At 44.1% G+C, this 24,875-nt stretch overlaps 1 protein-coding gene across 5 annotated transcripts in view; it reads left to right on the top strand.

Moving 5' to 3' along the window:
* The window catches only part of LOC139420301 (calcium-transporting ATPase type 2C member 1-like), a 49,030-nt gene that overhangs the window by 4,877 nt on the left and 19,278 nt on the right, over positions 1 to 24,875 (top strand). For 4 of the 5 annotated variants that reach the window (XR_011635504.1, XM_071170243.1, XM_071170260.1 and 1 more), the window contains exons 2-9: positions 11,830 to 11,934; positions 12,205 to 12,321; positions 17,339 to 17,428; positions 17,614 to 17,649; positions 17,935 to 17,996; positions 18,720 to 18,828; positions 19,008 to 19,157; positions 19,327 to 19,471. Coding sequence is in view for 4 of the 5 variants with exons in the window: in XM_071170243.1 (XP_071026344.1) it covers positions 11,830 to 11,934; positions 12,205 to 12,321; positions 17,339 to 17,428; positions 17,614 to 17,649; positions 17,935 to 17,996; positions 18,720 to 18,828; positions 19,008 to 19,157; positions 19,327 to 19,471 (814 nt within the window). In the remaining variant the exon portion in view is untranslated. Of the gene's footprint in view, positions 1 to 10,675; positions 10,754 to 11,829; positions 11,935 to 12,204; positions 12,322 to 17,338; positions 17,429 to 17,613; positions 17,650 to 17,934; positions 17,997 to 18,719; positions 18,829 to 19,007; positions 19,158 to 19,326; positions 19,472 to 24,875 lie in introns of those variants that run through there. The other variant, XM_071170253.1, reaches the window with a different exon arrangement.

The raw sequence follows: 24,875 nt of genomic DNA, 5'->3' as shown, positions 1-24,875 counted from the left end.
AACCTTCCAGAAGGACAACCATCTCTGCAGCATTCCACCAATCAGGCTTGGTGGAGTGGCCAGACGGAAGCCACTGCTCAGTAAAAGGCACATGGCAGCACCTAAAGGACTCTTAGTTAATGATGAAACATAAGATTGAACTATTTGACCTGAATGCCAAGCGTCATATCTGGAGGAAACCTGACACCATCCCTACGGTGTATTTCCGAATGCACTGTACTTTATACCGGGGTATTTGAAAATTGCAAAATCTGCAGCGCACATGAGATGAATTTACACTACAATTCACTATTAAATGTTTGCCATCTGATATCTTATAATGTCTTTCTGCCAGAAATCAAAAAGTTCTGGGTGAGTTATCTGTACATTGCCATTTTTCCCTGTGCTTCCGACTTGTTTTTTTTTTCCTCCTCTGTTCTTCTTCCCCTCCTCTGTTTTTAAACTCTATTTAACCAGGCAAGTCAGTTAAGAAGACATTTTTATTTACCATGGTGGCCAAACCCGACCGACGCTGGGCCAATTGTGCGCCTCCCTATGGGACTCCCAATCACGGCCAGATGTGATTCAGCTGGGATTCGAACCAGGGACTGTAGTGTCACCTCTTGCACTGAGATGCAGTACCGCTGCGCCACTCTGGAACCACCCGAAAACACGCTGCTCTTCCTTCAGAAAAGCCTTCATCGCAACTTTGTTAATTTGCACAATTTCTCTCATTCACTCTTGCTTGTAAATGACATTCGGTAGCTACTGGCTATGCTTGTATAGCATTAGGAGCTGGATTTGCCTGTTTTTGCAAGTAGTTTGTTTGTTTTCGTTCGTTAACATTTTGCTAATAGCGTCTGTGATTTTGCTATTAGTTTGTGCAAATTTTGTTAGCATTCTGGTAATAGAGGCCCAATTTGCCTTTCTTTCTTTTTTTCCGCCGCCCAACCCTCCCCCCCATGCCAGTAAATCCCAGGGTGAGAGAAGGACGGTAATAGCCTGTGGTCTAATCATTTATCTGGCCCTCAGGCATTGAGTCTATACACTGGACCAGCAGACCCTGCCCAGTGTCCAAGATAGCCCACGTTCTATTATTAACCTAACTAGATTCAGCAGCACACTATTTTCATGCCTCCTCAAGCAGATCTGTCATTTGCACCACAGATCAACATTTGTCATCACCTGTTTCTGTTCTACACATGGTTAGATTGCATGTTTATACCGAATACCTACAGTTGAAGTCGGAAGTTAACATACACTTTAGCTGGAGTCATTAAAACTTGTTTTTCAACCACTCCACAAATTTCTTGTTAACAAACTAGTTTTTGCGCATGACACAAGTAATTTTTCCAACAATTGTTTACAGACAGATTATTTCACTTATAATTCACTGTATCACAATTCCAGTGGGTCAGAAGTTTACATACACTAAGTTGACTTGTGTACAAACAATAGTACACAAGTATTAACACCATGGGACCACGTAGCTGTCATACCGCTCAGGAAAGAGATGCGTTCTGTCTCCTAGAGATTAACGTACTTTGGTGTGAAAAGTGCAAATCAATCCCAGAACAACAGCAAAGGACCTTGTGAAGATGCTGGAGGAAACAGGTACAAAGGTATCTATATCCACAGTAAAACAAGGCCTATATCAACATAACCTGAAAGGCCGCTCAACTACTTCAGCGACTTCCTACAGTAGGTAATGGGTGGGCTGAAGCCAGTGACTTCCTACAGTAGGTAATGGGTAGGCTGAAGCCAACGACTTCCTACAGTAGGTAATGGGTAGGCTGAAGCCAGCGACTTCCTACAGTAGGTAATGGGTAGGCTGAAGCCAGCGACTTCCTACAGTAGGTAATGGGTAGGCTGAAGCCAACGACTTCCTACAGTAGGTAATGGGTAGGCTGATGCCAGTGACTTCCTACAGTAGGTAATGGGTAGGCTGATGCCAGTGACTTCCTACAGTAGGTAATGGGTGAGCTGAAGCCAGCGACTTCCTACAGTAGGTAATGGGTAGGCTGAAGCCAACGACTTCCTACAGTACGTAATGGGTAGGCTGAAGCCAACGACTTCCTACAGTAGGTAATGGGTAGGCTGAAGCCAGCGACTTCCTACAGTAGGTAATGGGTAGGCTGAAGCCAACGACTTCCTACAGTACGTAATGGGTAGGCTGAAGCCAACGACTTCCTACAGTAGGTAATGGGTAGGCTGAAGCCAACGACTTCCTACAGTAGGTAATGGGTGGGCTGAAGCCAACGACTTCCTACAGTAGGTAATGGGTAGGCTGAAGCCAACGACTTCCTACAGTAGGTAATGGGTAGGCTGAAGCCAGCGACTTCCTACAGTAGGTAATGGGTAGGCTGATGCCAGTGACTTCCTACAGTAGGTAATGGGTAGGCTGAAGCCAACGACTTCCTACAGTAGGTAATGGGTAGGCTGAAGCCAGCGACTTCCTACAGTAGGTAATGGGTAGGCTGAAGCCAGCGACTTCCTACAGTAGGTAATGGGTGGGCTGAAGCCAGCGACTTCCTACAATAGGTAATGGGTAGGCTGAAGCCAGCGACTTCCTACAGTAGGTAATGGGTAGGCTGAAGCCAACGACTTCCTACAGTAGGTAATGGGTAGGCTGATGCCAGTGACTTCCTACAGTAGGTAATGGGTAGGCTGATGCCAGTGACTTCCTACAGTAGGTAATGGGTGAGCTGAAGCCAGCGACTTCCTACAGTAGGTAATGGGTAGGCTGAAGCCAACGACTTCCTACAGTACGTAATGGGTAGGCTGAAGCCAACGACTTCCTACAGTAGGTAATGGGTAGGCTGAAGCCAACGACTTCCTACAGTAGGTAATGGGTGGGCTGAAGCCAACGACTTCCTACAGTAGGTAATGGGTAGGCTGAAGCCAACGACTTCCTACAGTAGGTAATGGGTAGGCTGAAGCCAGCGACTTCCTACAGTAGGTAATGGGTAGGCTGAAGCCAGCAACTTCCTACAGTAGGTAATGGGTAGGCTGATGCCAGTGACTTCCTACAGTAGGTAATGGGTAGGCTGATGCCAGTGACTTCCTACAGTAGGTAATGGGTAGGCTGATGCCAGTGACTTCCTACAGTAGGTAATGGGTAGGCTGATGCCAGTGACTTCCTACAGTAGGTAATGGGTGGGCTGAAGCCAGCGACTTCCTACAGTAGGTAATGGGTAGGCTGATGCCAGTGACTTCCTACAGTAGGTAATGGGTAGGCTGATGCCAGTGACTTCCTACAGTAGGTAATGGGTGGGCTGAAGCCAGCGACTTCCTACAGTAGGTAATGGGTAGGCTGAAGCCAGCGACTTCCTACAGTAGGTAATGGGTAGGCTGAAGCAATAGTGACTTCCTACAGTAGGTAATGGGTGGGCTGAAGCCAACGACTTCCTACAGTAGGTAATGGGTGGGCTGAAGCCAGCGACTTCCTACAGTAGGTAATGGGTGGGCTTTTTCTGAAACCCTTGTCAGGTTGCGTATCTCAATCGCTGTTGTCTTGTTCAACAATGGCCCCTCTGAACACATTGTAGAAAGACATAATAAGGCCTTTCTTAAGGGCACCTGAGGGCCTGCCTCTGTATTGCAAGGTCAGAACATTAATGATCCTAGTCATTTTCAACAGTTTCTCTTTGTGCCCCTGTGTTGTGTATAGGCGTGTTTTGCTATGTAGAAAATGTTGGATGAAATGTTTTTTTCTTTGCAAATCCTTAAGAATGACCTGCAAGGTGAGCTCTTTCATAGGCTGAAGAGTTAGGCTACAATCTTCATTGTGTGCCTGCTTACCTGGCACACCCATCAGCTGGCACACATCATTATTCACACTGATGTGACGGTAAATATTATAACGCCCATGCTATTGTGTTTTTTTAACAATAGCATCTAGTAGAGGTCGACCGATTTAATTGGAATGGCCGATTTAATTAGAGCCGATTTCAAGTTTTCATAACAATCGGAAATCTGTATTTTTGGGCTCCGATTTCCGATATTTGTAAAATATTTATTTAACTAGGCAGGTCAGTTAAGAACACATTCTTATTTTCAATGACGGCCTAGGAACTGTGGGTTAACTGACTTGCCTAGTAATTTATCTTGTGTTCATTGCACGCGGAGTCAGGGTATATGCAACAGTTTGGGCTGCCTGGCTCATTGCTAACTAATTTGCCAGAATTTTACGTAATTATGACATAACATTGAAGGTTGTGCAATGTAACAAGAATATTTAGACTTAGGGATGCCACCCGTTAGATAAAATACCGAACGGTTCCATATTTCACTGAAATAATAAATGTTTTGTTTTCGAAATGATAGTTTCCGGATTATACCATAATAATGACCAAAGGCTCGTATTTCTGTGTGTTATTATGTTATAATTAAGTCTGATTTGATAGAGCAGTCTGACTGAGCAGCAGCAGGCCCGTAATCATTCATTCAAACAGCACTTTAGTGCGTCTTGCCAGCAGCTCTTCGCAAGTACAGCGCTGTTTATGACTTCAAGCCTATCAGCCTGATGGCTGGTGTAACCGATGTGAAATGGCTAGCTAGTTAGCTGGGTGTGCGCTAATACCGTTTCAAACGTCACTCGCTTTTAGATTTGGAGTAGTTATTCCCCCCGCGGCTTTTGTGGAGCGATGGGTAACGATGCTTTGAGTGTGGCTGTTGTCTATGTGTTCCTGGTTCGAGCCCAGGTAGGGGCGAGGAGAGGGACAGAAGCTATACTGTTACACTGGCAATACTATAGTGCCTAAGAATATCCAATAGTCAAAGGTTAATGAAATACAAATGGTATCGAGAGAAATAGTCCTATAAATACTATATTAACTACAACCCAAAACCTCTTACCTTGGAATATTGAAGTCTCATGTTAAAAGGAACCACCAACTTTCATATTTTCTCATGTTCTGAGCAAGGAACTTAAACGTTAGCTTTTTTACATGGCACACATTTTTACATGGCACATATTGCATATTGGCACATATTACTTTCTTCTCCAACACTTTGTTTTTGCATTATTTAAACCAAATTGAACATGTTTCATTATTTATTTGAGGCTAAATTGATTTTATTGATGTGTTATATTAAGTTAAAATAAGTGTTAATTCAGTATTGTTGTAATTGTCATTATTATTAAAAAAAACAAAAAAAACAAATAGGTCGATTTAATCGGTATCGGCCTTTTTGGTCCTCCAATAATCGGTATCGGCGTTGAAAAATCATAATCGGTCGACCTCTAGCATCTAGCATTGTTCTGGGTGGAAACAAGCGGAAGTCATGCGATTTGTAGGAATTTTCCAATCTCTGTCTCTTCTTCTGTCTTGACTGCAGACTTACCCACAAGTAACAGTGACAGTCCCTAGCAGCCCTCTATCGGTGCAAAGAGCAGTCTTTGTTTGTTCATTGGCATGGCTTCTATGTTTCGCTGAGTCACTATGAAAGCATAGCATCTTAGCCTGGCTAGCTATTATTGAAATATTCTCTGCACACTCCTTCCCTCTACCTGGAACGTCTGGACAATGTCAGATAATAATATTTGTATATTTTAGTACAAAACATTCCAGTATAGAGCTGGGACAGTAAACCAAAAATGATCAACACTGATCACTTACCGCAGGCATTTTGCTGATATTGTTCATTACGAGCCTATACTAGAAACATTTGAAGTTTGAAATGAAGTAAGTTTACTAATATGGGTGATTGTTAATGGGACAATTGATGGCTACAACCATCAAACTAGTATATCATATATATATTTTTAAATGTCATAAACCTATTATTCTATTTATCGTTATCTCATCAATTCAGGGCAATTTATTGCGATATGGATTTTTGTCCGTATCGCCCAGCTCGATTCCTGTAGTGTTCCAAAAACTCATGGCCATCTCTTGAACTCTATTGCATTCGTGTGGTGTTTTCATTGACCTCTCACAATGTCTTATTTGATCTGATCTCTCCTTTTGATTGACCTCTCACAATGTCTTATTTCATCTGATCTCTCCTTTCCATTGACCTCTCAACAGGTCTTGTTTGATCCGATCTCTCCTTTCCATTGACCTCTCAACAGGTCTTGTTTGATCTGATCTCTCCTTTCCATTGACCTCTCAACAGGTCTTGTTTGATCTCATCTCTCCTTTCCATTGACCTCTCAACAGGTCTTGTTTGATCTGATCTCTCCTTTCCATATTTGAGCTGATTGCTCCTCTTTGATCCTGGTGCTCCTCCTCCCTATGGCTACTCAGTAGGTGTGTGTTAAAGTAGGCGTGTGTTGACCATGTTCAGATCAGACCCTGTGGAAGCACAATACTCCGATTGTACCTATTGCCTCTTATCAGCTTGAGAGAGAGAGACAAACTAATTCAGCCAGTCAACCTGTTGATATTGATCTACAACGATAATGGCCATCCAGAACCCGGACCCGGTAACTACACCTATATATAAATAGTATGTCCTGTTGATATTGACAGGTAGCAGCCTGATCTACAACGATAATGGCCATCCAGAACCCGGACCCGGTAACTACACCTATAATAGTATGTCCTGTTGATATTGACAGGTAGCAGCCTGATCTACAACGATAATGGCCATCCAGAACCCGGACCCGGTAACTACACCTATAATAGTATGTGCAGTCTGTCAAGTCTAGCCTGTCTTTTTGTGAGAGAGGGTGTGTGTGAGACAATTTGCAGCTGTGTGTTTGGTTCTCTGTGTGATAGGCCACTGATTTTCTCTTTGTTTGCTTGAGAAAGAGGGAGAAACAGATTCCCCAGACTGTGATTCAGCCACTCAACCTGTTTATATTGACAGGTAGCAGCCTGATTTATAAAGATAATGACTGACCTGGACCAGGAAACAACACCTGTAGTGTGTTGTTCTCTCACCTAGCTACCTTGTGATGAATGCACTACTGTAAACAGACCAGGGTTTAAATACCATTTAGGCTATTTCAATAAGGCCTTATTTCAAATACATGTTGTAAGTATTTAGATATTTTCTCTTTGAAAATACAAGTATTTGAATATTAGAATGTATTTGTAAATAAACTTGATGTTTGGGCATGTATTTGAAAATACTCAAATACACAGACACATTTTTATTTTTAAATACAAATATTTAAATACTCTATGCATTTGAACCCTGGCCTGCTTGGTCCTATAATGGACCTGGACCCAACACTGTGTGTGTGTGTGTGTGTGTGTGAGACAGATTGCATCTGTGTGTTTGGTTCTCTGTGGGCTAGGTTACTGAGTTCTCTTTGTTTGCTTGGTGGTAACATAGCCTAAATGCGGTTTGCCAATGGGTTAGAAAGTTTAGTCAAATTAACAGCACTGTTGTTGCACTGTGTCCATAGGGTTAGTCTGTCACTGTGTCCGTAGGGTTAGTCTGTCACTGTGTCCGCAGGGTTAGTCTGTCACTGTGTCCGTAGGGTTAGTCTGTCACTGTGTCCGTAGGGTTAGTCTGTCACTGTGTCCGTGGGGTTAGTCTGTCACTGTGTCCATAGGGTTAGTCTGTCACTGTGTCCGTAGGGTTAGTCTGTCACTGTGTCCATAGGGTTAGTCTGTCACTGTGTCCGTGGGGTTAGTCTGTCACTGTGTCCATAGGGTTAGTCTGTCACTGTGTCCGTAGGGTTAGTCTGTCACTGTGTCCGTAGGGTTAGTCTGTCACTGTGTCCGTAGGGTTAGTCTGTCACTGTGTCCGTAGGGTTAGTCTGTCACTGTGTCCGTAGGGTTAGTCTGTCACTGTGTCCGTAGGGTTAGTCTGTCACTGTGTCCGTAGGGTTAGTCTGTCACTGTGTCCGTAGGGTTAGTCTGTCACTGTGTCCGTAGGGTTAGTCTGTCACTGTGTCCGTAGGGTTAGTCTGTCACTGTGTCCGTAGGGTTAGTCTGTCACTGTGTCCATGTAGGGTTAGTTTAAGGCAGGGGTCTCCAACAAGATGGATTGACAAGGGGATGTGGAGTGAAATGTGATGGATTGACACAGTCAGGGACACAGGATGGAGTGGATGAATTAACTTATGATCAAATTGTAGTAGGGAAAATCCTTCCTCCTTTGTCTTCCTAATCACAGTTGTTCTGAAGCGAGAGTAGGAACGCTGACGTATAGCTCCTTTTTTGTTTGATTTGACTCTGTGTTTACACTAAGAAGCTGGTAGTGAGCATAGGGGAAGGTGAGTCAGCGTTCAGCAGTAACCTAGCCCTATCACCACCCTCATCTTTCTTTCAAAGCCCCTTTCTCACGGTATCAACTTGACACTGCCTACAGGAGGGTAGCTGTCCAGGAACAGGGTTGGAGTGAAAACCTACAGGAGGGTATCTCTCCAGGACCAGGGTTGGAGTGAAAACCTACAGGAGGGTAGCTCTCCAGGAACAGGGTTGGAGTGAAAACCTACAGGAGGGTATCTCTCCAGGAACAGGGTTGGAGTGAAAACCTACAGGAGGGTATCTCTCCAGGAACAGGGTTGGAGTGAAAACCTACAGGAGGGTAGCTCCCCGGGAACAGGGTTGGAGTGAAATACCTACAGGAGGGTATCTCTCCAGGACCAGGGTTGGAGTGAACCTACAGGAGGGTATCTCTCCAGGACCAGGGTTGGAGTGAAAACCTACAGGAGGGTATCTCTCCAGGAACAGGGTTGGAGTGAAAACCTACAGGAGGGTATCTCTCCAGGACCAGGGTTGGAGTGAAAACCTACAGGAGGGTATCTCTCCAGGACCAGGGTTGGAGTGAAAACCTACAGGAGGGTATCTCTCCAGGAACAGGGTTGGAGTGAAAACCTACAGGAGGGTATCTCTCCAGGACCAGGGTTGGAGTGAAAACCTACAGGAGGGTATCTCTCCAGGACCAGGGTTGGAGTGAGAACCTACAGGAGAGTATCTCTCCAGGAACAGGGTTGGAGTGAGAACCTACAGGAGGGTAGCTCTCCAGGACCAGGGTTGGAATGAAAACCTACAGGAGGGTATCTCTCCAGGACCAGGGTTGGAGTGAAAACGTACAGGAGGGTATCTCTCCAGGACCAGGGTTGGAGTGAAAACCTACAGGAGGGTATCTCTCCAGGACCAGGGTTGGAGTGAAAACGTACAGGAGGGTATCTCTCCAGGACCAGGGTTGGAGTGTAGTGCTGAGTGATTAGTGCTTTTTGAGGTCTGTTCGATTTCGGTTCGATTTAAAATAAATAATAATCAAGGGTTTTTATTTTTTTTAAACAATATTAAATGCACTATGCATTATGTGGGTTGAAATGCTGTAACAACACAGAATAAAACAATTAATAAAAGTCCCGTGATTTTAGTGACTGTCCATTACTGCTTATCAGTTATTCACAACACTTTACTTTAATAAAATATTAGTGTATATTACACTTTTTTTTATTTGATGACTTTATTATTTCATTCCAAGTCATCTCATCTCTATAGAGATATTTGAGTAGTTATTCAAAGTAAACAAGACATACTTTTATGACTGCTGACTTTCAACTATCAATCACTTAGATGATACCTCGTGATGCAACAGCGGCTCTCTATATCCCCTCACAATAGTGCATTCTTCTCCTGTAGCAGGCGTAAAATAAACACAGACCGGACAAGAAGATGAGCAATGGATTATGGTCATTGTAGTTAATTACCACGTTTTATGCTCTAAACTATGTATATTATTGGCCTGTGGGAAACTACAACCCCCGATTACACCGCACGGTTCAGACTTGGATCTAATTAATCTCTAGAGAAACTGTGCATTGAGCTCACAGAAAAAAAACGACAGGTCAATTAGTTGTTTAAAAGACATCGCTCAGCACTATTGGAGAGCTTTGATAGATTGTGTGTTTGTTAGGGTGTATTCAATTGTATGTGTCTGTTAGGTTATATTACACCAAGTGAATGCAAACCCTTTCTGGGGATGTTCCCCTGGTATAAGAAGGACACTTAATCTCTTCATTTAGCTAACTATAGTGTCTTTCTGTGTAAAATAGATGAACATTTGTTTTGTTGGCTTTTTTGATTGATCGAGCAGTAGGTTTTTGACTTGCCTCATTATTCTAAATCTATAGATGAGAACACAACTTGTTTGGAAGACCTGTAGGCCTATCTGGCTGGCCAGGAAATGAGTAACCCTGTAGAGGGGGAATTTCTGCCTCTTGTCAGAACCTGAGTAGGGGGAAGACTAAAGAGAGAGAGCAGTAAAGAGCGTTTGGAAGATGGTAAAGAGAGAGGAAGGACGAGGAGAGGAGGAGCGAGGGTTCTCTACTCATTCACTCCTCCATGCCTCTAGGCCCTCTCCTTCTCTACAGCTTTTCTTCTAGAGCTCTTCAGTTCCACAGAAAGAAGTGTGACCTTTTCATTCATTATTCTACACCAAGTGGAGTGAGAGGGGGGGAGAGGGAGTGAAGATGAGGGGAGACAGACAGAGAGAATCTGATCCAGGTTTAAGCTCTTGTCACTCTTAATTAGATGGAATCCTCTCAGGCTAACAGAACACTCTCCAGCCTCCTTACTTATGTAAGATACTTTGTCTCATCTGAATGGTGGAGAGGAGAGGGAAGACACCAGGCGAGGGAGGAGAAGGAGTGGGATTTTGGTTGTTCTGGGGGAGTTGTGAGACACACAGACAGATGGTTGAATACCTTTTTAGCAGTAGATGTTACGGGCAGGACCAGGAGGTGTGGCCGGGGGAGATGAAGAGGCACAGAACAGGTCATTCATCCCCCTGCCTGTCATACGGTTACTGTGTCATCGCCTGCCTACAATCCTCTCTACGGTAACAGAGTGAGATGGTTTGTTTGACGAGGAGGGCTGACGAGTAACCACAGGTGTTGACTGTCTATGTTGGCAGAGGGAGCACAGCAGACTGCCTTTTGCTGGACCTCAGTTGATGGATTAGATAACCTAGCTCTGCATTGCAACCAGTTGGCACATGGTACATTGTTGTGAAGTACTCTTTTCCCAGCATGCTTTTTTTGTCTTTTGAAAAAACTATCACAAAAAATCTGTTGATTTGTTGATTGTCATGAAACATGTTTGAGCCTTAGTCCTGGTATGCCTGATCTTGGTGACATCGTATGAGTGATATTGTTTGGCTGCCTGGTGAACCTGGGGGTCAGTAGAACATCTGACCTAACGGCAGAACATCAGCATAGTGGAGCGAAGTGCAGCCTTCATCTTCAAGCTATGATATAGCAAAAGTTATGGCGTGATGAGAAGGGCTACCATCTAGTCTCTGTGGGTGTAGTTTTAGCATCATGCTGCCTGGTGAACCTGGGGGTCAGTAGAACATCTGACCTAACGGCAGAACATCAGCATAGTGGAGCGAAGTGCAGCCTTCATCTTCAAGCTATGATATAGCAAAGGTTATGGCGTGATGAGAAGGGCTACCATCTAGTCTCTGTGGGTGTAGTTTTAGCATCATGCTGCCTGGTGAACCTGGGGGTCAGTAGAACATCTGACCTAACGGCAGAACATCAGCATAGTGGAGCGAAGTGCAGCCTTCATCTTCAAGCTATGATATAGCAAAGGTTATGGCGTGATGAGAAGGGCTACCATCTAATCTCTGTGGGTGTAGTTTTAGCATCATGCTGCCTGGACTACACTAAATATGCAAGGGATTACATTTTCGATTGTGTTAAATCAAATCAAATTGTTTGTCACATGTGCAATACAACAGATGTAGACTTTACTGTGAAATGCTTACTTACCAGCCTTTCACTAACAATACAGAATTTTTAAAAAGTAAGAAAAATGATCTAAATAAACTAAAGGAAATAGTAACATGATAAAATACCAATACCGGGGCTATATACAAGGATAATGGATATGTCTTGTTTCTCCTAATGTTATTGTCTGTCTGTTGCAGCTTTCTGAGAGACAACCCCAATGTGAAGATGAGACCATGGTTCCAGTACTAACTTCAAAAAAAGCCAGTGAATTACCAGTGAACGAAGTAACGTGTGTCCTGCAGGTACGTATGGCACAGTGAAAAATGTACAATTTACTAACATTTTATTCCATTACCATTAGTGCATAGACATTTGAGTCGTTTAACTGACACTCTTATCCAGACGACTTAGTTAGTGCATCCATCTTAAGATGGCTAGGTGACACAAGTTAGGCCTAGTCAGCATCACTGAACTGTCAAACAGCACCAGCACACTGAAGGGTGAGCCCCTCATCTCATCACACGCTAGTCACCTGACACCGTTGTTGTTGGTAACCATGCTCCTTCCCTCAGGCTGACCTGCAGTACGGCCTGACCCACAGTGAGGTCACCCGTCGCCGTGCCTACCATGGCTGGAATGAGTTCGACATCAATGAGGAGGAGCCTCTCTGGAGGAAGTACATCTCCCAGGTGAGTGGCAGAACTACAAATGTCTTGTCAACTACAACTGGAGAGTGAAGGATAGAACTACAAATCCCTTGTCAACGTCAAGCTGAAAAAGTACAACTCCCTGGAGAGTGAAGGATAGAACTACAAATCCCTTGTCAACGTCAAGCTGAAAAAGTACAACTCCCTGGAGAGTGAAGGAAAGCTACCAAAAGCTGAAATTCATACCGTTATTATAGCGTTGTAGTACATGTGTGTGAAGCCTAAATAAGCAGAAGGGGGAACACCCTCACACCTGATACATCTTGGCTTTGATACAGGAGTTCTAGCACAGCATCCCACCACTGACAAGACATTTCCAGCGAGTGCTGAAGCCAAAGCTGCAGTAGGGATTCAGGTTTCAGAAGCAGCTCCCTACATGCTGTAGTGTTTAGTACATGTGAAATATCACAGATCACCTGCTGTCCTCCTCCGCCCCGCTCTTGGATTGCTCTTGACTTCTTTTGCAAGGACAAAAGCTCCCAGTGTCCTCTGGGGTAGGAGGGAGGGAGGGAGAGAAGAGGAGGAAAAAACTGGGCCGCTCTATTCTGCCTGGTTTCTGTCTTCCATGGCCAGAAGCAAAGTGATGAGCGGTCGGATAAATATAGAGCTGCCGCCCTGAGAGGCTGTTTTTCTCCTTCACACTGAGAGATGGAGAGAATGAGGGATGCTGCCCCCCTCTCCTCTCTCTCGCTCGCTCTCCCCCCTCTCTCTCGCTCGCTCTCCCCCCTCTCTCGCGCGCCCCCCCTCTCTCTCATTCCCCCCCTCTCCTTTCTCCCCCCTCTCTCTTGCTCCCCCCCACCCGCTCTCTCTCCCCCGTCTCTCTCACCCCCTCTGTCTCTGTTCTTTCTTTGTTTCACCCCCTTTGACACCCTGCTGAAGATGAAAGATCAGCCACTTACTCATCACGTGGTTGACGTGAGATGCACCCTCCTGTTGCCATGGAAACATATAGAAAAATATGTAATTATGCCATGAACCATTGCTGTTCTTCGGAGCTTTGGTTGGTTTAAATTGCAGGGGGGAAATCCTTTAAAAAAATATATATATATATATATTTTTTTTTTTAAAGTACTGAGGCACTTTGGATCTAGCCAGATTGAACCAGAACAGCCTCTGATCTGGTTATCAGTAGCACCATTTTCCATTCTCCATTCCATATTTTATGGTATTTTCTCAACACCATTTGTCCCAAAATGCTTAAGACCCAAACCTAACTCCCCTAGGTGACAGGGTCAGTGTCCATAGAAAGGCAGTACTGCCCAGTACAGGGCACTACTCAAGATTACATAGAACAATTATCTAGAATATTAATCAGGGTATTCATTCACCACTATTGTATTCATCCCTCCCTATCGTCTGACTTGGGAGGGTGCCATTCCCCCACTCCCCTGACTCTTCTGTTGTCAGATCAGATTCCTCCTCTGTTGTCAGATCAGATTCCTCCTCTGTTGCCAGATCAGATTCCTCCTCTGTGTTATGGCTTGAGGCCTGACATGCCTTTACTGAGTTACTGAACTACCAGAGATGGTCCAGTCTAGCTAGCTAATTTGTTTGCAATGTGGTACTCTCCCTGTCTCCTGGAGGATCCCACCATCAGCTCAGCTCCCTCACTCCCTGTCTCCTGGAGGACCCCACCATCAGCTCCATCTCTCCGTCTCCTGGAGGATCCCACCATCAGTTCCATCTCTCCCTGTCTCCTGGAGGATCCCACCATCAGCTCCCTCACTCCCTGTCTCCTGGAGGATCCCACCATCAGTTCCATCTCTCCGTCTCCTGGAGGATCCCACCATCAGCTCCATCTCTCCCTGTCTCCTGGAGGATCCCACCATCAGCTCCCTCACTCCCTGTCTCCTGGAGGATCCCACCATCAGCTCCATCTCTCCCTGTCTCCTGGAGGATCCCACCATCAGCTCCATCTCTCCCTGTCTCCTGGAGGATCCCACCATCAGCTCCATCTCTCCCTGTCTCCTGGAGGATCCCACCATCAGCTCAGATCCATCTCTCCCTTTCTCCTGGAGGATCCCACCATCAGCTCCATCTCTCCCTGTCTCTTGGAGGATCCCACCATCAGCTCAGCTCCATCTCTCCCTGTCTCCTGGAGGATCCCACCATCAGTTCCATCTCTCCCTGTCTCCTGGAGGATCCCACCATCAGCTCCATCTCTCCCTGTCTCCTGGAGGACCCCACCACCAGCTCCATCTCTCCCTGTCTCCTGGAGGGCCCCACCATCAGCTCCATCTCTCCCTGTCTCCTGGAGGATCCCACCATCAGCTCCATCTCTCCCTGTCTCCTGGAGGCTCCCACCATCAGCTCCATCTCTCCCTGTCTCCTGGAGGCTCCCACCATCAGCTCAGCTCCATCTCTCCCTTGTCTCTTGGATGATACCACCATCAGCTCCATCTCTCCCTGTCTCTTGGAGGATCCCACCATCAGCTCAGCTCCATCTCTCCCTGTCTCCTGGAGGATCCCACCATCAGCTCAGCTCCATCTCTCCCTGTCTCCTGGAGGATCCCACCATCAGCTCCATCTCTCCCTGTCTCCTGGAGGACCCCACCATCAGCTCCATCTCTCCCTGTCTCCTGGAGGACCCCACCATCAGCTCCATCTCTCCCTGTCTCCTGGAAGATCCCACCATCAGCTCCATCTCTCCCTGTCTCCTGGAGGCTCCCACCATCAGCTCAGCTCCATCTCTCCCTTGTCTCTTGGATGATACCATTATCAGCTCAGATCCAAATGTTGTGTGTGTGTGATCTTCTCACCAGTATTTTTAGCAGCAAAGTGAGAAAGCAGCACAAGGCTTTAGTTTGGCATCATCATCATCATTATCTCCCCCATCGCTGCACCTCGTTGCCGCTACAGATTTTCATCCATTTTTAGCATCCCAAAGGATAAACTGGTGGCGTGAAGAGTCATTTATCACTGTTATCAGACTGCGCTCTAAAAAGCACTGTACCTATTGGTGTTGAATCCATCTCTCTGAGAGGCCGACAGTGGGTACATAGTGGTGTTGAATCCATCTCTCTGAGAGGCCAACAGTGGGTACATAGTGGTGTTGAATCCATCTCTCTGAGAGGCCGACAGTGGTACATAGTGGTGTTGAATCCATCTCTCTGAGAGGCCAACAGTGGGTACATAGTGGTGTTGAATCCATCTCTCTGAGAGGCCGACAGTGGGTACATAGTGGTGTTGAATCCATCTCTCTGAGAGGCCGACAGTGGGTACATAGTGGTGTTGAATCCATCTCTCTGAGAGGCCAACAGTGGGTACATAGTGGTGTTGAATCCATCTCTCTGAGAGGCCAACAGTGGGTACATAGTGGTGTTGAATCCATCTATCTGAGAGGCCAACAGTGGGTACATAGTGGTGTTGAATCCATCCCTCTGAGAGGCCAACAGTGGGTACATAGTGGTGTTGAATCCATCTCTCTGAGAGGCCGACCATGGGTACATAGTGGTGTTGAATCCATCTCTCTGAGAGGCCAACAGTGGGTACATAGTGGTGTTGAATCCATCTCTCTGAGAGGCCAACAGTGGGTACATAGTGGTGTTGAATCCATCTCTCTGAGAGGCCGACAGTGGGTACATAGTGGTGTTGAATCCATCTTTCTGAGAGGCCAACAGTGGGTACATAGTGGTCAAAGACTGTGATGTCCTTGTGTTAATTCATGTGAAAGGCAGAACAGACAAGTAACTGCAGAGCAGTTGAATTCCAGATGCTAGTAGACTACAGGGAGCCCTACTGACTACAGAGGTAATTGTGTGTACAGGATAAGTCCCAGAGTGTGATGTCAGCATTTAGGAAGGTAATGGGCCTATAGGGGGATCTTGTTCCTGTCAGAAGTAACCAGGAAACCAGGGCTCTGGAGGCCTTTAATCAAACACTGTCACTCCTACCTGATCTTGTTCCTGTCAGAAGTAACCAGGAAACCAGGGCTCTGGAGGCCTTTAATCAAACACTGTCACTCCTACCTGATCTTGTTCCTGTCAGAAGTAACCAGGAAACCAGGGCTCTGGAGGCCTTTAATCAAACACTGTCACTCCTACCTGATTTTGAACCCCTATGTAAGTATTGAACACAATTACTGTAGACTCAGCGTTTTGTCCGCTCGCCATGCCGCCTCAATTATCCTGGCAAAGGGAGCCACAGCGCCATTGGTTGGCTAATTAGTGTCTTGCCCAGACATGACAGATTGGACCTGTCCTCCCACTGTGCAGTCAGTGGCCGTATTTGAGAGCATCAAAGCCATGATGTATAATGGGTCAATTGTGACCGACTGACTGATCTGCAAATAATATTAAGTAGTTATTTATGATGCAAGGTGATTTGTAGATTAGTCAGTCTCCCCTCGCCTCTAAAGTCAGCCTAAAACCCCAAACACCAAGCAATGCAGATGTAGAAGCGTGGTGGCTAGGAAACGCTCCCTAAAAAGGCAGGATCCTAGGAAGAAACCAGAGAGGAACCAGGCTACATTCAGCCATTACACTCTCTCTCGCTCTGTCTCTCTCTGTGTCTCTCTCTCTGTCTGCCAGAGGAACCAGGCTACATTCAGCCTTTACTCTCTCTCTGTCTGTCTCCCTTGGTCTCTCTCTCTCTCTCTCTCTCTGTTTGCCAGAGGAACCAGGCTACATTCAGCCATTACTCTCGCTCTGCCTGCCAGAGAGGTTTCACATGTAGAGGAGATGTAGTTTCTGACTGTGTTGGAGGTTTGCCGTGTCATTGAAAGTATTACTGTGTCATTGAGATACAGTATACCTTATGTGTGTGTGACAACCTTCCGGCAGCTTCCAGGACCTTGTTTGACAAATGAATGGGCTTCTGACTTTCTCTGTACAGAGACCCTTATTCGGTGTCTCTTCTATATAGTCACACACTCACTCATTCAGTCACACACACTCACACAAGTCACTACGGATCACATCAGATGTGGAACATTGGTATTGATCGTGCAGTGCAGCAGCTCAATGATGGCATTCTCTCTCTCCCTCTCTCCCTCCCCCAGTTTAAGGATCCTCTCATCATGTTGCTACTGGCCTCTGCTGTCATCAGTGTGCTCATGCACCAGTTTGATGATGCCATCAGCATCACAGTGGTAAGGAACCCCATCACCACACAGGTTATTTATAGTATACCATTTAGTAATGTGAGTAATTCCATGGTGCTCCAGAAATGTGTCTGACAACGGATTAGACTGGGTACTACAGAGAATGGAGAGTTAAGCGCTAACCTATTATATCTCTCTCTCTGTCTCCCCATCCCTCTTTTTCTCCTTGACAGGCCATTATAATAGTGGTTACAGTTGCCTTTGTCCAGGTGAGACTTCTGTATTTGCCTTCACTCTGTGAACTGTGTTAGTTGTGACAGGGAGTCAGTCAGTGTGTTTCTCTGCAGATGTCATGGTGTATTCTCAGAGCACAAAGCCAGATGCCAAATGGATCACAGTGGTACAGAACAGACGGGTGTGTGTGTGTGGGGCTCGTCTCCGTAGAGAGAACATTGGAAATGCATTGCTGTTCCATCATTTATGAGGGGCATGAGAACTGATCAAAGACATTCGTAGAGAGTTGTTTCAGCTATGCTCGCTCTGTTTCTCTGAAGGAATACCGCTCCGAGAAGTCCCTTGAAGAGCTGGGAAAACTTGTGCCTCCAGAATGCCACTGGTGAGCACTGCCTCTCTCAGCCCCAATGCTCTCTGCTATGTTTTTCTTACTCACCCATCACTAATTGTATCTACATATGGAATGACAGTCAAACATGACAGTGGAAGCAGCTTAGGACCATCGTCACTCCCATAGACTTCGTGCACACATCCTGGGATAAAGAAAGCACTGGTGCCTCCTGAAAGAAGTGTAAAGGGGACATGGAGATGTGGATGTAATTTCCACTTCAAACAGGATCCAGAGGGCCAGATTTGCACTTCAAACACAAGATCCCCCCCTCCCCTCAAAATACACACACACACACACACACACACACACTCTCTCTTCCATATCCCCATGCTGTTGCCCTTGGATGCTGGTGGTGGAACTAGCATAGTGCAGGATAGCTTGCATACTGTAGCATTAGCATGGTCATTGCTGATTACAGTTCAATTCCCTCTCCTCTCTCTCGGTCTCGCTTTCTATCTTTTGTCTCGCTCTCTGTCTCGCTCTTTCTTTATCTCGTCTTCTGTCTCGTTCTCCCTGTTTGTCTCTCTCTCTTCTCGTGCGCTCTCTGTCTCGCTCTCTGTCTCGCTCTCTGTCTCGCTCTTTCTTTATCTCGTCTTCTGTCTCGTTCTCCCTGTTTGTCTCTCTCTCTTCTCGTGCGCTCTCTGTCTCGCTCTCTGTCTCGCTCACTGTCTTGTTCTTCCCGTTTCTGTCTCTCTCCATCTCTCCCCCCTCTAGTGTGAGGGAAGGACATCTGGAGCACATGCTGGCTCGGGAGTTGGTCCCTGGAGACACGGTCTGTCTCTCTGTTGGGGAGAGAGTCCCAGCTGATCTACGACTCTTTGAGGTATGTTATACACTCACACCTGTTCAGAAGCTGTAAAAGATATTGTCGTCCTCACTCTTACACATAAATATAGATCTGCAAAGGGTGAGACTTCACTAGCTCTACACAACAACAAAAAGCTGGCAGCAAAATAATTGCTGAAGTGACTGGCAACCCTTTCACCCCTCTCTCTCTCCCAGGCAACTGACCTATCAGTGGATGAGTCCAGTCTGACGGGAGAGACCACGCCCTGCTCCAAGTCCACGTCCCACCAGCCCACCAACAATGACATCACCTCCCGCAGCAATGTGGCCTTCATGGGAACCCTGGTGCGATGTGGCAAAGCCAAGGTACCTAGGATGTCTGTTGAAGGTCATGGTTGACCACAATGTCACATGACCCATCCCAACAGTTTACCAATAAATTATGGAGCAGCACTTCTGGCTGGAAATTAAAGTTACAGATTGTGATTAATAACGTCTTATATCATTGTGTAACTTTTTTATTTTTGTCTTATAGGGTATCGTCATAGGAACAGGAGAAAATTCTGAATTTGGAGAGGTTTTTAAGATGATGCAAGCAGAGGAGGCCCCTAAAACACCTTTACAGAAAAGCATGGACCTTCTTGGAAAACAGCTCTCGCTTTATTCCTTTGGAATCATAGGTACTACATATTTTTTGTTGTTCTCAAATGTGCACATGTTCTTATGGTCCTGAATGGCTCAGTAGGTAGAGCATGGCGCTTGCAACTTCAGGATTGGTGGGTTCGATTCCCAGGGAACACCCATATGTAAAATGTATCCACGCATGACTGTAAGTCGCTATATATATATATATATATATATATATATATATATACACACACACATATACAGTGGGGCAAAAAAGTATTTAGTATATCCCACTTAAAAATATGAGAGAGGCCTGTAATTTTCATGATAGGTTCACAGTGGGGCAAATATTTATATAAAGTATTTAGTCAGCCACCAATTGTGCACTGTTCTCCCAGTTTATACTTAAAAATATGTCTATATACTGCTCCACGCCAGAGGCCTGTAATTTTCATGATAGGTTCACATTGTAGCCAGTTTATATTCTAAAATGAATTTATTTCCAAGCCAAATATACTTCCACGCCAGTTTATACTGTGTCTATATATACTGCTCCAAGCCAGTTTATACCTACTGCTGCCAGTTTATACAGGCAGTCTATATACTGCTCCAAGCCAGTTTATACTGTGTATATATATACTGCTCCAAGCCAGTTTATATATACTGCTCCAAGCCAGTTTATACTGTCTATATACTGCTCCACGAACAGTTTATACTGTCTATATACTGCTCCAAGCCAGTTTATACTGTCTATATACTGCTCCAAGCCAGTTACCAAAGGGTATTGCACTGCTCCAAGCCAGTTTATACTGTGTATATATACTGCTCCACGCCAGTTTATACTGTCTATATACTGCTCCAAGCCAGTTTATACTGTCTATATACTGCTCCACGCCAGTTTATACTGTCTATATACTGCTCCAAGCCAGTTTATACTGTGTCTATATACTGCTCCAAGCCAGTTTATACTGTGTCTATATATACTGCTCCAAGCCAGTTTATACTGTCTATATACTGCTCCAAGCCAGTTTATACTGTCTATATACTGCTCCAAGCCAGTTTATACTGTGTCTATATACTGCTCCACGCCAGTTTATACTGTCTATATACTGCTCCAAGCCAGTTTATACTGTGTCTATATATACTGCTCCAAGCCAGTTTATACTGTGTATATATACTGCTCCACGCCAGTTTATACTGTCTCCAAGCCAGTTTATACTGTCTATATACTGCTCCAAGCCAGTTTATACTGTCTATATACTGCTCCAAGCCAGTTTATACTGTCTATATACTGCTCCACGCCAGTTTATACTGTCTATATACTGCTCCAAGCCAGTTTATACTGTCTATATACTGCTCCAAGCCAGTTTATACCTATATATACTGCTCCACGCCAGTTTATACTGTCTATATACTGCTCCAAGCCAGTTTATACTGTCTATATACTGCTCCAAGCCAGTTTATACTGTCTATATACTGCTCCAAGCCAGTTTATACTGTCTATATACTGCTCCAAGCCAGTTTATACTGTATATATACTGCTCCAAGCCAGTTTATACTGTCTATATACTGCTCCACGCCAGTTTATACTGTCTATATACTGCTCCAAGCCAGTTTATACTGTCTATATACTGCTCCAAGCCAGTTTATACTGTATATATACTGCTCCACGCCAGTTTATACTGTCTATATACTGCTCCAAGCCAGTTTATACTGTCTATATACTGCTCCAAGCCAGTTTATACTGTCTATATACTGCTCCAAGCCAGTTTATACTGTCTATATACTGCTCCAAGCCAGTGTATACTGTATATATACTGCTCCACGCCAGTTTATACTGTCTATATACTGCTCCAAGCCAGTTTATACTGTCTATATACTGCTCCAAGCCAATTTATACTGTGTCTATATATACTGCTCCAAGCCAGTTTATACTGTGTATATATACTGCTCCACGCCAGTTTATACTGTGTCTATATATACTGCTCCAAGCCAGTTTATACTGTGTCTATATATACTGCTCCAAGCCAGTTTATACTGTGTCTATATATACTGCTCCAAGCCAGTTTATACTGTGTATATATACTGCTCCAAGCCAGTTTATACTGTGTCTATATATACTGCTCCAAGCCAGTTTATACTGTGTCTATATACTGCTCCAAGCCAGTTTATACTGTGTATATATACTGCGCCAAGCCAGTTTATACTGTGTATATATACTGCTCCACGCCAGTTTATACTGTCTATATACTGCTCCAAGCCAGTTTATACTGTGTATATATACTGCTCCAAGCCAGTTTATACTGTGTCTATATATACTGCTCCAAGCCAGTTTATACTGTGTATATATACTGCTCCAAGCCAGTTTATACTGTGTATATATACTGCTCCAAGCCAGTTTATACTGTGTCTATATATACTGCTCCAAGCCAGTTTATACTGTGTATATATACTGCTCCAAGCCAGTTTATACTGTGTCTATATATACTGCTCCAAGCCAGTTTATACTGTGTATATATACTGCTCCACGCCAGTTTATACTGTCTATATACTGCTCCAAGCCAGTTTATACTGTGTATATATACTGCTCCAAGCCAGTTTATACTGTGTATATATACTGCGCCAAGCCAGTTTATACTGTGTATATATACTGCGCCAAGCCAGTTTATACTGTGTATATATACTGCTCCAAGCCAGTTTATACTGTGTATATATACGCCAGTTTATACTGTGTCTATATATACTGCTCCAAGCCAGTTTATATCCAAGCCAGTTTATACTGTGTATATATACTGCTCCAAGCCAGTTTATACTGTCTATATATACTGCTCCAAGCCAGTTTATACTGTGTATATATACTGCTCCAAGCCAGTTTATACTGTGTATATATACTGCTCCAAGCCAGTTTATACTGTGTCTATATATACTGCTCCAAGCCAGTTTATACTGTGTATATATACTGCTCCAAGCCAGTTTATACTGTCTATATACTGCTCCAAGCCAGTTTATACTGTCTATATACTGCTCCAAGCCAGTTTATACTGTGTCTATATACTGCTCCAAGCCAGTTTATACTGTCTATATACTGCTCCAAGCCAGTTTATACTGTGTCTATATATACTGCTCCAAGCCAGTTTATACTGTGTTATATACTGCTCCAAGCCAGTTTATACTGTGTCTATATATACTGCTCCAAGCCAGTTTATACTGTGTATATATACTGCTCCAAGCCAGTTTATACTGTCTATATACTGCTCCAAGCCAGTTTATACTGTCTATATATACTGCTGCCAGTTTATACTGTCTATATACTGCTCCACGCCAGTTTATACTGTCTATATACTGCTCCAAGCCAGTTTATACTGTCTATATACTGCTCCAAGCCAGTTTATACTGTATATATACTGCTCCAAGCCAGTTTATACTGTCTATATACTGCTCCACTCCAGTTTATACTGTCTATATATACAGTTTATACTGTCTATATACTGCTCCAAGCCAGTTTATACTGTATATATACTGCTCCACGCCAGTTTATACTGTCTATATACTGCTCCAAGCCAGTTTATACTGTCTATATACTGCTCCAAGCCAGTTTATACTGTCTATATACTGCTCCAAGCCAGTTTATAGTCTATATACTGCTCCAAGCCAGTGTATACTGTATATATACTGCTCCACGCCAGTTTATACTGTCTATATACTGCTCCAAGCCAGTTTATACTGTCTATATACTGCTCCAAGCCAATTTATACTGTGTCTATATATACTGCTCCAAGCCAGTTTATACTGTGTATATATACTGCTCCACGCCAGTTTATACTGTGTATATATATACTGCTCCACGCCAGTTTATACTGTCTATATACTGCTCCAAGCCAGTTTATACTGTGTATATATACTGCTCCACGCCAGTTTATACTGTCTATATACTGCTCCAAGCCAGTTTATACTGTGTCTATATATACTGCTCCAAGCCAGTTTATACTGTGTCTATATATACTGCTCCAAGCCAGTTTATACTGTGTCTATATATACTGCTCCAAGCCAGTTTATACTGTCTATATACTGCTCCAAGCCAGTTTATACTGTGTCTATATATACTGCTCCAAGCCAGTTTATACTGTGTCTATATACTGCTCCAAGCCAGTTTATACTGTGTATATATACTGCGCCAAGCCAGTTTATACTGTGTATATATACTGCTCCACGCCAGTTTATACTGTCTATATACTGCTCCAAGCCAGTTTATACTGTGTATATATACTGCTCCAAGCCAGTTTATACTGTGTCTATATATACTGCTCCAAGCCAGTTTATACTGTGTATATATACTGCTCCAAGCCAGTTTATACTGTGTATATATACTGCTCCAAGCCAGTTTATACTGTGTCTATATATACTGCTCCAAGCCAGTTTATACTGTGTATATATACTGCTCCAAGCCAGTTTATACTGTGTCTATATATACTGCTCCAAGCCAGTTTATACTGTGTATATATACTGCTCCACGCCAGTTTATACTGTCTATATACTGCTCCAAGCCAGTTTATACTGTGTATATATACTGCTCCAAGCCAGTTTATACTGTGTATATATACTGCGCCAAGCCAGTTTATACTGTGTATATATACTGCGCCAAGCCAGTTTATACTGTGTATATATACTGCGCCAAGCCAGTTTATACTGTGTATATATACTGCTCCAAGCCAGTTTATACTGTGTATATATACTGCGCCAAGCCAGTTTATACTGTGTCTATATATACTGCTCCAAGCCAGTTTATACTGTGTATATATACTGTTCCAAGCCAGTTTATACTGTGTATATATACTGCTCCAAGCCAGTTTATACTGTGTATATATACTGCTCCAAGCCAGTTTATACTGTGTCTATATATACTGCTCCAAGCCAGTTTATACTGTGTATATATACTGCTCCAAGCCAGTTTATACTGTGTATATATACTGCTCCAAGCCAGTTTATACTGTGTCTATATATACTGCTCCAAGCCAGTTTATACTGTGTATATATACTGCTCCAAGCCAGTTTATACTGTCTATATACTGCTCCAAGCCAGTTTATACTGTCTATATATACTGCTCCAAGCCAGTTTATACTGTGTCTATATATACTGCTCCAAGCCAGTTTATACTGTGTCTATATATACTGCTCCAAGCCAGTTTATACTGTGTATATATACTGCTCCAAGCCAGTTTATACTGTCTATATATACTGCTCCAAGCCAGTTTATACTGTGTATATATACTGCTCCAAGCCAGTTTATACTGTCTATATACTGCTCCAAGCCAGTTTATACTGCGTCTATATATACTGCGCCAAGCCAGTTTATACTGTGTATATATACTGCTCCAAGCCAGTTTATACTGTGTATATATACTGCTCCAAGCCAGTTTATACTGTCTATATACTGCTCCAAGCCAGTTTATACTGCGT

The sequence above is a fragment of the Oncorhynchus clarkii genome, chromosome 2 (genome assembly GCF_045791955.1).
Source record: "Oncorhynchus clarkii lewisi isolate Uvic-CL-2024 chromosome 2, UVic_Ocla_1.0, whole genome shotgun sequence".
Lineage (NCBI taxonomy): Eukaryota > Metazoa > Chordata > Actinopteri > Salmoniformes > Salmonidae > Oncorhynchus > Oncorhynchus clarkii.
The sequence above is the reverse complement of the archived record's forward strand: the minus strand, read 5'-3'. Positions and strand labels throughout refer to the sequence as shown.